Genomic DNA, 15,282 nt, shown 5'->3' with positions numbered 1-15,282 from the left:
CTCCTAATCAAACACTTATAAGAGACAAGTTTCTGGGTAGCCATATATAAGATTCCTTTGAACATTTGAGTATAATGAGATTGGCTGGTTGTTCCTAATGTTGCTGGACAAAATGGAGAAAGAAAAAGCGAATTAAGGGATTCAGATTTCCAGCTCAAGCACTACATAAACGACCTACAAGCTACTATCTCTGTTCTGAAAGAGACTTTTCTTTCCTATAGCTCTGGATCTGAGATTCCTGAAAAACAAGCCCAGAATCTCATCATGCTAGTGGCTGAATTGCAACATAAGCTGATTCCCAATATCGCAGGGTGTCTACTATTAAAGTGAGGACTTTGACTGGGAAGGAATGGAATCTTGGCCATTGGAATGGGGACATATGGAAAGCCCTGCACAAAGCTGGTGACACCGAACCCCTAAATTCTGATGACTTTCTTTGCCCATAGAAGCAGCCTCTTCACCCTGTCATAACCAAATACTATAGACTGGGTGCCTTAAACAACAGAAATTTGTTTTCTCCCAGTTCTGAAAGTTAGAAGTCCAAGATTGAAGTGTCAGCATGTTTGGTTTCTTCTGAGGCCTTCTCACTGGTTTGCAGATGGCCACCTTCCTGATGCGTCTCACATGGTCTTTCTTCTATACTCATCAGATTAGATTAGGGCCCACTCTAACACCCTTGTGTTAACTTAATCCCTAATTTAAAGGTCCTATCTCCAAATATAGCCACATTCTGAGGTACTGAGCATTAGGGTTTCAGTATGCACTTGGGAGGCAGGCACAGTTTAGCCTATAACACTGCAATTTTGTAAAAGTTCAATTTTATTAAAACTCCATGCTTCCCAAGAGCATTTGACTATAGCACTCTTAATTCACATGTTCAATTACATATCAGAGAGTAATGTTCCTGACTTTGAATATACTTTAACACTGACCCAGCTTTACATAGCAATATCAATAATACTATTAAACAATAAAAGTATAATAATATAAAATAGAATTTACATAATGTCTTTTATATATATTTAATATTTAGCAACATCAATAATAATATTCTTAATAATAAAAGTTTATTACAAAGTAATTGACAGAGTGCTTTTATCCACATTATTTCATTTGATTTCTACCTTCTATGAAGAATACAGGGCAGATATTATTATCTTTACTTAATGGAACAAAATATTTCATAAAGCCTAGAATGGTTAAGACTTAGTAAGGTCATAGAAGTAGTAAATAGTAAATTGATTTCTTTACTCTGTAATACAGCTTTTAAACACTATATAATACCCACCCTCCCATATACCATGGCTCTCACTTCAGATCAAGATGTGTTTGAACAGGGATCGTACCATATTAGGTAAGAGCACATGCTTTGGAGCCAGTCTTCACACTCACTGGTTTCAAATCTGCCTTCACACCCACTGGGCCATGTTATCATGGAAAAGTAATTTAATACCTCTCTGTCCTTCAGATATGCTATTGATAAGAGTACTTCTCTAGGAGAGTTATTCAGAGAATTAGTGAAGTCATAAAAAGTACTTCAAACATTTCCTAGCACATACTAAATGTTCAATTTATTGAACTAATAATTAGTTCAATTATAGCTAATTATTACTATAGAAATAAAAGTTACTGGCTTTAATAGCAAAATAATATCCCATAACATGGATATAATATAATCAATTTAATCGTTTTCCTATATAGCCCATGTTTGTCACCTGTTTCCCTTCTGAAAAAAAAAAAAAAGAACAAAAAATGAACAATATTTGAAGATTAAAAGAATCCTAAGTGCCATGTTGAATTAGAAGTGAATTAAGAACTTCCAAATACCTCCTAGCTCTGAGCAGACTTCAGCAGTGATTATGGTGGCCTGGTGGTCCTTCTGAGGTCAGCAGACTTGGTGTGGAAGTCTCTTAAGAGCAGGCTATCTCATGGGACTTTGAGTATTTCCTGCCCGTGATCAGCAACATCTTTTCTTGCAGTATTTTGGCAGGTTTGTCCTTGTTCCCGGCCAGATTCAGGAAGTTCAGAAGCACATGAAAACAAACAATACATTAAAACACTTCTCTCAAATTATTCAAAGTTCAAAAAAACAAGAAATTATTCAGCAATATTGGGACTTGGCCATTATTTTATCTTATTAATTATATTTATTCTCAATTGATGTACCCATTCTTTTCTTCCCAACAAATACTTTTCTTGGCAGTGATTTACATTAAACTTTTTTCCTGAAGTATATTTAAGCATAGGTAGTGATTAGCAGGGTATCAATGTATTTTGCAAAACTATACAGGGATTTTCATAACTTGGACTATTTTGTCCTCTGTGCAATTTTCAAATTATACTTTGTTATTAATATCATTCTTAGTGACTATTATTGTTCTTAAGATAAGCATGATTTTTTCCTAAAAATCTCTTCCCTTTATTTCAGTGATCATAGTTGGATGAATCACAAACCAACAATATAACATGCTGCTTTTCCAAATTTTACTTATCACTTAAGATCTGCCTAAATATCTGCTCCTTGATGAAAACCTTCCCAATTTCCCAATTCCACATGATGTAGTGGCTTCTATTTCTCACCATTGTCACTCAACTAAATTCAATGGACTTTTTTCAATCATCATTTCACTTACTCTTTAAGCAAAATTTATCTGAAAACCATTCCCTCCCTCTTGAATAACTGTTCCATGACACAACAAGCTTCTGGATTTCCTCTTACCTCCATGGCTTCCCCTTCTCCCTTATAGACTCTGCCTCTAACAAGACACTAAATGTTATAGTTGTTCAAGGTTGGATGATAAGCCCCATTCACTTCTCACTTCACTTTCTGTGCAACTTCATACATGCCTATAGTTTAATTTGACTTATACATTTATATCTCCATCCCAGACATTCCCTCTGGGTGTCAGACTCATGTGTCTAGCTGCCTACTTGACATTTTTGCTTTGAAATCTCAGTAACTCATTCAATGTGACCAAAGTTGAGCACGTGAACTTCTCTCCCCAGATCTGGTCCTTCTGGAATTTCCTTTTTCTATGATAAATACAATCAGTCATCCAGTTATGCAAGCCTATAGGAATTATCCTCAATACGTCCCTCTCCCTCAGCCTTCATATACTATTCCTCACCATGTGTCAATTCTACCTACTAAATATCTCTGAAATCTATTCACCTCTCTACCAGTACTACCACTCTATTCCAAGATACCATCTTTTCTCACCTGGACTATTACAACGATCTGTTAACTTGCCATTCTTGTCCCTCCAATCCATTCTGCATATTGTACCCGAAGTTGTTTTTTTCAATATGTAAATCTGATAACATCATCTTTCCCTTAAACTCATCCATGGCTTCCTAATTCTCTTGGAATAAAGTCAGACTCCTCAGTCTATCCTACAAAGTCCTGACACTTACCCAACCTCATTTTATACCATACCCCACCATATCCACTTCGATCTTTTTGCTGTGATGCACTTGCTCTTATTAGGTTATCTCAGATATGCCATCTTCCTGCCATAGGGCCTTTGAAAATGCATTTCTGTCTGCCTGGATTGCTGCACTCAGGGTGATCATGTAATGTGTGATTCGATCAGAATACTTCTGAGTGTGAAAGGGGCACTATTACTAATTATACCTGGCAAAACAACAGGTGTAAATAAAGATTTTTCCAGGGAAAATCAGGACATATGTTCACCTAAAATGATTTTGTGTTCATTCAACAGATCTCAGATTAAATGTCACCTCCTCAGGGAAGCTCAAAACAACCTTCCTGGCAAGGTGAAGTCCATTATCAGTTTATTAATACAATATATGTCTCTTTTACTCCACTATCCAAAGTTGCAACTTTACATTTATGCACATAATTGTTCCTTGATGTCCCTTCCAGTAGACTAAACTCCATGAGGCCAAGACTCTTCCCAAGGTTCTATACTATTGTATTGTCTGCCAAAAACACTGTATCATAAATATCATATATATTAAATATCATTTATTGAATGAAAAACATAAAATAATGCCTCTTTAAGAACTTCCTTTTTTCTGTGATTGGCACAACCATCCAGTTATGCAATGCAGAAATCTAGGAATTATCCTTGACACCTTCCTTTCCCTCAGCCCCAGTATTCAGTTCTTCCTCATGTCCCTTTTCTCTGTAGCCTCCTCTCTCTCCTCTTTATCCCCTTCCTCTCTCTCTCCTCCCTATCTCTCCTGCTTTGTGTGTATGTGTGTGTGTGTGTGTGTGTGTGTGTGTGTGTGTGTATATTTATATATTTTTTTCAATGTAAAATTATACTTAATTTAAATATACTTATCATGATATGCACTGAGTAATATAGGCAATTGTTGAATCACTATATTTGACACCTGAAACTAATATAAAATTACATGTTAACTAAACTGAAATTAAAATTTTTTTAATTTAAAAATTATATTTAATTTAAATACTTTAAATTAAATATATTATTAAATATTTATCTTTAAATAATTATCTTTCAATTTTACCAACTGAAACATTTTATAAGATTGCTAGGAAACCACTTGAGGCCCAGAAATTTTCAAGTTACTTATCCACATAAAATCATAAAGCCTCACAATGTTTCTGAGAGAGGGATCCAAACACAAATATCCCAATGCTGCTAACGGTTAGACTTCTTCTAGCATATATCATATTTGCTTATTTCTGTGACTCTCTTCTAGATGATTATCTGAGTGCCAAGATGGCATCCTATGGACCTTTGTATTTCCCTTTTCCTCCCCTACATTCTAACACTTTGTATAATGTTGTGAATGAGCATTTGTTGAAATGAACTGAATTGATCCGGGGTCTGCTCAGAGCCAACCTAGAGTTGGTCCCTTTACTTACTCACTTACTCAAAAGTCCTACTGACCTGCAAGATGCCTACATCTGCGGTGGGATCCATACTCCCTCTGGTCTAACCTGCACCACTGGGGCCTCATGGGTTCCCATGACATGGGCCACAGCATTCTTGTCATGGTGGGATTGCAATGCTCCCATGAAAAAGTACCAGGATAAACATTTGTCTTTCCCCAGGACATGGCTTTGGTACTCTTCTTTTTAACCCTAAACTACCCAGCACAGAGAAGAGAAAGAGCTCGGGAAATCAAAGGAAACCGTAATAATGTCATGAGTGATTGCACTGGTCGCTGCTGCGGAGAATGGGGACGGTGGCCCTGTGCAACAGTGGTTAGAGAGCAAGTGTTCCCGACGCCACTTGGCTTCTAATCCCAATTCAGTCACTTGTAAGCTCTTTGCGTTCCTCAGTACAAGGGGGATGAAACACACATCTCCCTCAGGCAGACTGTCATAAGGACTAAACCATCTTATACATGTAGAGTCCTTAAAACAGTTCCCTACTTAGAAATCTTCCTAAATGATAATGACTATCATAGGAGAGGGGAGGTGAGGGGGCAGAAATCTCAGAAGAATAGTAACAAAGAATAATAGTTACTATTTTTTGAGTGCCTGCGATGTACCAGGCATTATGAAGGGGTGGGGTGTGAGCAGGAGCAGAGACACCTACATTTACAACTATATAACACTTATTTAAAAACAATAAACTTTGCTTTGATGAGATTCTGGAAATGAAAAGCATTATCCCAGAAATAAGTGAATAATATGCAAGTTTACATCAGTGTTTTCATTACTTAAGGCAGACCCAGATCACATATTCCCTAAAATGACTCTGCAGATTATTCCCCTTATTCTTAATCTTTATAAGAGGACATGTTCTTTGTGTTCTTTTAAGTTCTTTTACAGCTTTTTGGAATTCTCTTTAGGCATTTCTGCTGCTTCTTGTTCAATATCTTTCTTTTTTTTTTTTATTAGACTCCTGTGTTCCTGGTGATTGTAACTTTTTTTTTTTCTCAACTTTTTTTTCTTATTTTCCCTCTGTATAACCATCGAGCTGAAGAATGTCTAGTCTGAGTTGAAACCTACCTCACTTACTTTAGAAAATAAAGGCAGTGCTATTTATACATTCACCTTTGTAACATTCAAGTCCCAAAATGCACCTCTGTCATAAAGTATTTAATAAGTCTAAGCAGAAGTTGCAAGGTAGTATATAGAGTATTGTCTGGGGACTCTAACTTGGTGAAATTTCTCCTTTCTCTTGATTTTGATATAGAGACCAAGGTTTTTAAAAAGAAAAAAAAAGAAAGAACTTTTTTTTTCACATGCAAAGAAAACTTTATTTTGTTTCTTTTGCCAGAAGTGTGGTTTTGGCCAACTAACTCTGGTTTGTCTCTTTCCTACACACAAAGCCCTCTCAGCAACAGCCCAGAAATACACAATTAGTGCAACAGGTCAATAGACAAGAAGCCTCCTACTCAGCCAGATCAACACATAGCCCTTAGTAACTAGACAGGCCCAGGCTCACTCAAAAAAGTAAAGCAGAAGATTGAAGCCCCAAATGGGAAATTTGGTCTATCAGCCATCTTGGATCTCATGCAAGCTCATAGCACTCAGAACAATCATCTCTGCCTGAGTTATCTAAACTGGCTGCCTGTACTATCCCATAAATCTACGGAGTGATCAAATTGCACAACCTTCCTCCTCTTTGTTTGGCTAGATAAACATCTTAGAAGAAATAATTCACTTTGCTAATTGAGAGTAGTCATCTGAAATGTTCGAAGCCGCCAGCTGAGGCAGTGCACCCTGGCGAAAGCTCCTGTCTGAGATCTGGGGGTCTGGGTTCTGTCTGCCCTCATTTTGCAAGTTTACAGCAGTGATGTGAATTAGTAGTGTCTAAAGAAGCTCAAAGCAATAACTTTCACGAGAGCTTCTTCTCCCCACCATATTTGGGCCGCTCCATGGTTGCATCTTTCTGACGCTATCACCAGCTCATCTTCCTTGTTCATAGCGACACCCCTGCTATGAATCTCTCTCCGTGTTTCCTGCAGCTGTCATCATCACCTTCTTCATTTGTCTCAGATGCCACAGGAGCACAGTAGCCACTGCTCTGTTCCTTTCCGACCCCATTTCCCCACCCTGAAGTGACCTTGACTCCACAACCGGGGCCAGAGTCTGGTTCTCGTCATGTGGCCCATGTTTCAGCCACTGTAAGTTGTCATTGCTGTCAGAGTCTCCGCCATATTTGCCAGTTACATAAGAGGCCACATAATGTCTGCTCCCTAGCGCAAGCTTTTATTAAACAGAGACAGCCTGAGAGGCCAAGTGGGCAAGAGGTCCATCCCGGAACCACGTCCCCTGGGAGGGTGAGTGGCTGTCTCCGGGTCTTGGCTCCTGGAGCCACTCAGCTCAGCTCTCTGCCTGTGTTTGCAGCCTTAAATACCCGAGGACGACATGTTATGTTTTCGGCCTGAAGGGGCAAAAGAGAAGCAGCCCTTTCAAAATAAGAATTTCCCTGCTGTTTGTTTCATTTTGGAACACAATAAGGACAGGCTGAGGACACGACTCTGAGCTGTCAACACTTCCGACCTGGCTTCCACAGCACCTTTCGCTTGCCAGAAAAAAAAGTTGCTTAAGTGAAACAAGGGCCTAATGAATAGTCAAAATAATTGTTTAGCTTGGATATAAGGCCTTAGGTAAATAGATGATTGCCTGAGACCAGAGGCCAGAAAAAGCAGTTCAGCAGGACGCTACTTGTTCTGTTTTTCGGACATCAGCCCAATGGCCTCTGCTCCTCCAGGGACGGTTGTTACTGAATTATTTCTCTCTTCCCACGAGCATATTGAAGCAATTTAGTATCAGAGGGGCTAATAACAGCAGGGAGAATGAGAGAGAACTTTCTATATTGGAAATATATCCTTAAAACATGAATATTACCTTATTCTCAAATAAATTGAATGCTCAGGATGTGGACTGTTTGGTTTGTTTGTATTTACCTTTCCGTGTTGAAATTTTCTAAAATGCTTTGTTAGCCCACTTACAATTGTCCTGCCTCCTGCCTTACTAGTACTTTTAACATGATTTCATCCTTTTTAAACACTATTATTTACTACCCCTAAAAACCATCATTAGGTTTATGAGTAATCCACTTCCAAAACTATAATTGTAGTTATAGACAGAAGAAGCATTGAAAAGGAAGCTTTCAGGTATGGGTTTTGTAGTTTGTTGTTGTTGCTGTTGATTTGTTTTGTTCTGTTTGTTTATTTAAGTGCCTTTGCTATCAACTTTCTTCACTGTTTCTTTTTCCCCAAAATGGCATTACATCATGAAAATTCTATTTAATTAAGAGCTTGATTAAATTAGTTGCTAGGTAATTTCAGTTCTACTGAATAATATTTTTAATAATTGCTTTCCATCTCTTACTTGAAAATAATAGATGCCTTGTTGATCCAGAACAGGATTTGGTTGTCTTACTCGTTCGGCTAATTTCCGCTGGACTGCTATTCAAATAAACAACATCTATCTGATTGAATCTTGAACTCATCAAGGGGGTGGATTCCCCTCGTACTCAAGTTTCAGGAGTCATGATGAATATATATTTGGTTTATTGGCAAATAGCAATCAAAGCATACATTGGGCCATAAAAAAGTGAATGCTTAGCTGTTTCTATGATTTTTTATCCTGATGATATAGGATAAAGGTTAAGAACATGGGGTTTAAGAGCCAATTTCGAATTTGAATACAAACTCCACCCTTACTAATTCTGTGAGCTTGGACAAATTATCAAATTTCCACTGGTTTCAGTTTCCTCATCTGTAAAATGGTCTAATAATAACACCTACTTCGCTGGGTTGTTGGGTAGATGATATTCAATAATACATGTAAAATGCTTAGTACCGTGTAAGGTTTCAAGAAATTCTAACCCTCATGCTATTTTCATGCACCTTATAATTTTCTCACAACAACCCTGTGAGGGAGGCGAAGCTGCTGCAATTATGCCAATTAATTTAAATATTAGAAACTGGACCTCAAAGTGGTTATTGAGTTGCCCACAGTCACCCAAGATGGTGAGATATTGATCCTGTCAGTAACAGGAATCTCTGAATTACTCACATACTGCCTTCCCTTTACCTAGCTTGCCTTGTGATGCTGTCTCCTCCATGTTCATCCCTAAACCTAAAGCCCTGAATGATAATGGGCGTCCTCTGCCTTAGACTGTCAGATGGACAAAAGGAATAAATTTTGACAGAGGCTTTAAAACCTCTATTGATATTATACAGAAGTTTTCTGGGAAAATGGTACCCTCTGAACTACACAGTCAGGAGGGATGCTTTGCTAATCCTGGGAAAAAAAAGTACTAGTGGACAAGTGATTTCCAATTGGTGAGCCTGAAACCCCTTAGAGAAGCCCACAGGGATGGCACAACAGGTCAACAAACCTAAAGCCTAGCCGGCTTCATAGACCGAATGAATACAGGCTTATCCATGCATAAGTTTTGAAGCATATGTCTATCTGATTATCATTTAGAAAATATAAATCATTTAGGCACTGCTGAATTTATTATATCATTTTGGCGTGCTGTATTTTCCCAATGGCTGCTAAATTTCACCTATCATGTGAGGGTCTGTGATTTTTTTTTTAAACCATTATGTACAGACTCCTTAAGATTAGAAACCAATGTTATTGAGGAGAGAGCTCTGCCTATGAAGTTTAATAACCTAGATTTAAGGACCAGCCCTGCTAGTTATAAGTTAAAACACCATAAACTCAGCCAGTCAGTTAAAGTCCATAGATATCTACTGAGCGCCTCTAAAGGGCCCGCCCGCACCCTGAGCTGGAGCTGGGTAGGTGAACAGCAGGCCTGAACTTTCTTCCTGAGCCTCCATTTTCTCACCTATAAAGTAAGTAGAATAATAGTGGCTCTCCTCACAAGGCTATTGTGAGCATCCAATGAGATAAACAAGAAAATAAATACACTGTGATGTTTGTGAAAGTGCTTTGTGAACTCTTTAGAGTGCTGTAAACATGGAGTGTTCAAGACAAGCTGCTGAAGACAAGAAAACCCTTCAACTCTCCCTAGTGGATTTCCTATAACTGCTGGCCATCTACCCCCATGAACTTGCCAAATGCTAACAGCATTCCTTTCTTTGATCTCAGATGATATTCATATTTATAAAAATGCTTTTCCATCTCTTTCTTCCTCCTCCCCTTTTATTCCATAAATTGTAACATTCCTTAATATCAACATGGCACTGTAATATCAGATTATACAAAGCATTAAATAAGGCACCAATATAAAATTCAAATCACAGAATAACCCAGAGGCTCACAGCTTGCAGTTTGTAAGCCCAAACATACACAACGCCCATCTGTAAGGGATATTTTAAACATTGCCAATGGCACTGGTTACAGCTGAAGGGGATCTCACTCAGACCCTGGTTAACTCCAGGGGGTAGGAATGGAGGAGATATGACTGTCCCTTTTCTCTACTCATAGGCTAAGGCCTCACTGCCACGTCATGTCTGGGAAAAAGTGGTTTATGGGAGGGGACCCATTACTCGTGGAATTGAAACTTTCCCTGATTCAGTTCTTCCAGAAATATAGAAGATCTCACGTATTTTTCTCTCTCCTCTAATTCCATATTTTATGTGCTAATTTGTACATTTTGTCTTTATATTTATTCTTGTCAACAGAAGACATTCACTTAGAGTCTGCTAAGTGCCATACAATACACAAAGCACTATGGAAAAATGCAAAACACATAATTAATATGCATGATCCTTTGCAGGAGTTTAGAAAGAAGTAAACCCAGCATTTATTGCAAGGCAGCAAGTGTTATTTTATATTCTTCAACCCATGACACTGTGAACCACTGAGGTTTAGAGAAATAAATTTCCCAAGATCATACAGGTAGCAAGTGTCTGAGCCGAGATTGTCCTAGGTCTATTTCGTCTTAAAGTACATGCTCTTTCCATTCTATTTCATTCCCTCCCTTGATCGGGAAGGCAGAAGACACAGCAAAAAGGAACGTGAATGCAGACATTAAAGAAAACCTGCAAATGAATAAGTTCTACAAGCTCCACTGACTATTTCGTGTACAAGGGTGGCAAGTGTCTGAAGTACCTGGAGCTGGGCTGGCCTTCATGGAGCAAATTCTAAAGCAGATCAATGATAAATCCTGGGCGGGCAACAGGGCAATGGACACTAGTCAGAGAACAATTGTGCTGGAACCAAGAGAAATAACACTGGGCAGTTAAACATTCTAACAAGAATAAAAGCTTTAATCCCAGAGCATCATTTGTTCTCCCAGATTCAGATGCCCCCTCCTTGTGGCCCTCAGACTATGGAAATCTTGTAAATTACTAAAATTTTCACAGATCCACCTTCCAGGCAAATCTAAAAGACAGCAGAGTGCTGCTTCACTTATTAGAGTACTGCTAAGTTCATTACACTTAACATTCATTAAATATCCCCTCTCACATAGCTCTCTCTTAAGCAAGGTAAGTGGAAATCATTTTCCTTCTGACATTTGGCTCCAGTGACATAAGTGAGTAAGAGGATTTACAGAGGAAAAGTGAATACACTTGGCAGTGTTTTCAAACATTTGTTTGGATTTTCTGTTTTTTAGGAGATGTACGACTAAGGGGTCAGACGGGGGTTCCTGCTGAACGCCGCGGCTCCTACCCATTCATTGACTTCCGCCTACTTAACAGTGAGTAATCAAGTGTACCTGGAAAGGAACAAACGTTTTCTTTAAAAAAAAAAATCTCACTTCCCTCTGAACTTCAAAACCCTCAGAGGTCTGCCTTCCTTCCTCCATGTCTCCCCTCCCAAATGGAACTTAACCCTTTGTCTTTAGATTTCCTCCCTAGTGAAGTGATTCTGGCACTGCCCTACCTCCCAGCGCTTTAGTGAGAATCAAATGAGATCATTTCAGCTTTCAGAATGTAAGCCTTAAAAACCGTGAAGCCCTATACAGGGAAACTTATTCCTTTCATCATCCAGCACATTCTTTCCACCTTCATCCAGAACTAGACCAGATGAGATTCTATTTTATTGTTAAAACCCCACAGGGAAACCTACTCACATATGGCCCTTAGTAACTACCCATTGTCTAATTCTCCCTTCTTTGTCTCATCGAAGTCCCTGAGATCTGTTCTTGCATTCCTCATAAAGCTCTACACCATGGCTGAGCCCTTGTAGTGTGCACTTGCTGCTTCTTCCATTAGAACTACCTCGGAAAGTCATTTCTTTCTATCTTTCCCCTTCATATATTACTCCTTATTTGGAGTTTTGCTCAACCTCTGGTTCATAATTCTGTTAATTTCAAATTCCTTTGGAAACCCAAACCAGTGACCAGTCACCCTGCCTGATAGCATGCCTTCTATTGCAATCATCCTGCACTTTGGACTTGGGGGTGGGGGCGGTGGGGGGAGAAACTGTATAAATTTCACAGTTTGCTCCAAGGTTTTCAGTGTTTGGTTCTCATACCACTTCCCATCGATAAATTTCAAAGTTCTGGGTTGCACCCACAGAGTATTACTTTCCTTTGGCATAAACAAGTTCAGCAGAAAGGTAATTTGATTTACCTCGACCCCTAAAAATTACTAGGAGAAGTCAAAACTTGCTATCCTTGGATCCTCAAAAGGTCAGTAGTGAATAGAGATGCTTGTATTTCTCCTAGCTTATTAAACTTCCATAGCAATGTGAAATATCCGTTTCTCAGCTCTTTCTGGGACACAGAGACTTGGAGTAACCTTTCCATACTAGAGATAACCTCCCCAACCCAGCCCCCCCAAAAAATGCATTTTCGAAGACACAGTTGATTTGCTAACCCAATGTAATATTGGATACAGACTATGGGGAGCTCAAATGGTATCTCAGCTTTTCTTATGACCCTGATTAGGCTGGTCCAGCTACTCATGGAAGTTACCCCTTTTGACAATATCTAGATTGTACTGACTTCCAGTTCCCAGGTATACGGTTCCACCAAGCAAGATGGGGATGAGCAGAGGGTCCAGTTAATTCATTGTCTCAAAGAGATCAGGACTCTCCAATGGCTTCACATACGAAGTGTGAGATGGAGAAAATAACCAAAAAAGTCTCTTTCAATATTAGATGAGATGTTATGTCATGTTTTCGAATATAAGGCATGAACAAATTAGGAAAAATAGGAGATACTTCTCTTTATAATAATTCAAAGGTTCCAAATGATATAATCTGTTTCTAAATTATTCCAATGTTAATAAGCAACATCAGCTAAGAGCAGTTATCTTTGCAAGTGGGATTAAGGAATAATTTCCCTATATACATCATAGGTCCTTGCAACACTTGGATTTGGGGGTTTTTTTATCATCTGTTTTACTTTCAGAACGTTAAAAAAAAAACTGAAAAAATGTATAAAAATTTTAAACAGAAAACCAATGCAGATAATATTTCACTACTATATTATTCACTATATAGCAAATCACATACAAGCAGGTACTATCCTGTCATCCCTCTTCTGAAGGTCCTCCAGAAACTTCCTAGTGTCTGGACTGACCCCCAGCCTCCTTCCCCTGGCCTGGGATGCTACCTTCCCTCCACCCCCATTTCACCCCGTATGTTGCTCAGGACCCTCCACACATTAAGTGATAGTGTTGGCCATCCATTCTGAAATTTCTTTTTCCTCTGCTCAGCACTGCACTCTGGATAACTCCTTCACTCATGTCTCTTTAGCAATAAAACATGCTAAGGCGATATCAACTTACCTTCATTGTATTTTGCTTTCTAGTGGACTCACTTTTTTTTTCCTAGATGTGTAGAACAGTTCCCTAAACAGACTACAAGATCCTGAATATCTGTCCAACTAGATCAAAGGATCCCCTCAAAAAGACTGTATTAAATAATTATAAATGCCAGTCATCCCCTATATTTTTCTCGACAGCTCAGATAGGACTGAAGCCCTCTGAGATTCTTCCTTATTTGTGGTACTGTCTATTCCATTGTCAAATGCCTGGCATACCCAGTTACTGAGTTGAAAATTGAATCAATAACATTACTGCAGTCATTCTCCACAATTTCCTGCGTTAGTCAGCAATTAAAGTAACTTGTCGCCAGGTAGAACCAGGTATGTTCTATCTGTGTTATGTACAGTCACGTAAGATGTAATATACATGTCATACCTCCTACTACTTTATATAGAGCCTATTTAGTTCTCTTTAATGTCATTCATGTTCCTGTTGGGGTTTGCCTGCCTGAGTTGTTAGTGTGTGCTTTCTGCCTAGAGGGAAACATTTTAAATATACTTCTATAAAAATTTAAAAATAAACCCCAAAGATACATTTTGGGACCTTTTGCTAAAACTCTTATTTTTACCAACTGATTCCAATTCTACACAGTAAGTACAAGACTAGTTTAAAGTGATTTTTTTGTATCATTTACCTTAATTTTGAGTCATTTTTTTCCCAAGTACAGGCAGAGACCAAAGATTATTTTCCTCAGGTGCTTGCAGTTTTGCTCTCTCTCCCAAGGTAGAACCTACCCTTGGACTTGCTTAAAAAGACAATTTATAGGAAAAACCAAAGCACCATAACCTCTATACCCTGTGTCTCATCCCTACAGCCTTTCTTCTAAAATGCTTAGTGAAACCCACATGGCTGCCACCCCCTGTCCAGAGTGTCCCTGGGGGGTTACCTTCTACCACTCTCTTCAACATATGTCTTGAATGGCTGGAACATGTGTAACAAAAATGTACATTACTAGTAAGGCCCATTGCACTTCTCCACTAGCCCCATCAGGCACAGCCCAACCTGCCATAGCAGAACAGAAAACATCAGAATTAATATATAAAGTAACTTCCCTGGGGGCACCCCGGTGGCTCAGTTGGTTAAGCGTCCACTCTTGATTTCAGCTCAGGTCATGATCTCATGGGATTGAGCCCGGTTCATGGGATCAAGCCTGGTGTGGGGCTCTGGGCTGACAGCACAAAGCCTGCTTGGGATTCTCTCTCTCCCTCTCTCTGCCCCTCCCCAGCTCAAGCTCACTTTCTCTCTCTCTCTCTCTCTCTCTCTCACTCAAAATAAATAAATAAACTTAAAAAAATAAAATAGCATAACATAAATAAAATAACTTTCCTTTTTTCAGAATAAAGTTTACAGATACTAAAACAGTTAACCAGAATGAGACTGGGCCAATGACAACCAATGCAGTAAACCTGTGCTCCCGTCCATGCCTATTTTGTGACAGATAGATATAGAGATAGAGATAGAGATAGATAGATAGATAGATAGATAGATAGATATGATGTTTATTTATTTTTGAGAGAGAGAGACAGAGCACAAGTGGGAGAGGGGTAGAGAGAGAGGGAAGCAGGCTCCAGGCCCTGAGCTGTCAGCACGGAGACCGACAAAGGGCTCCAACTTATGGACCTCAAG

The 15,282-nt window shown here is 38.9% G+C and overlaps 1 protein-coding gene across 4 annotated transcripts in view; it reads left to right on the top strand.

The window, feature by feature from the left end:
- PDE7B (phosphodiesterase 7B) overlaps window positions 1–15,282 on the top strand; it is a 576,923-nt gene that overhangs the window by 488,537 nt on the left and 73,104 nt on the right. For all 4 annotated transcript variants that reach the window (XM_019420496.2, XM_019420494.2, XM_019420495.2 and 1 more), the window contains one exon: window positions 11,496–11,579. In XM_019420496.2, coding sequence (XP_019276041.2) covers window positions 11,496–11,579 — 84 coding nt within the window. The remainder of the gene's footprint in view (window positions 1–11,495; window positions 11,580–15,282) is intronic.

The sequence above is a fragment of the Panthera pardus genome, unplaced genomic scaffold (genome assembly GCF_024362965.1).
Source record: "Panthera pardus isolate Hobbes unplaced genomic scaffold, ASM2436296v1 HiC_scaffold_17, whole genome shotgun sequence".
NCBI classification, from domain to species: Eukaryota; Metazoa; Chordata; class Mammalia; order Carnivora; family Felidae; genus Panthera; species Panthera pardus.
The sequence above is the reverse complement of the archived record's forward strand: the minus strand, read 5'-3'. Positions and strand labels throughout refer to the sequence as shown.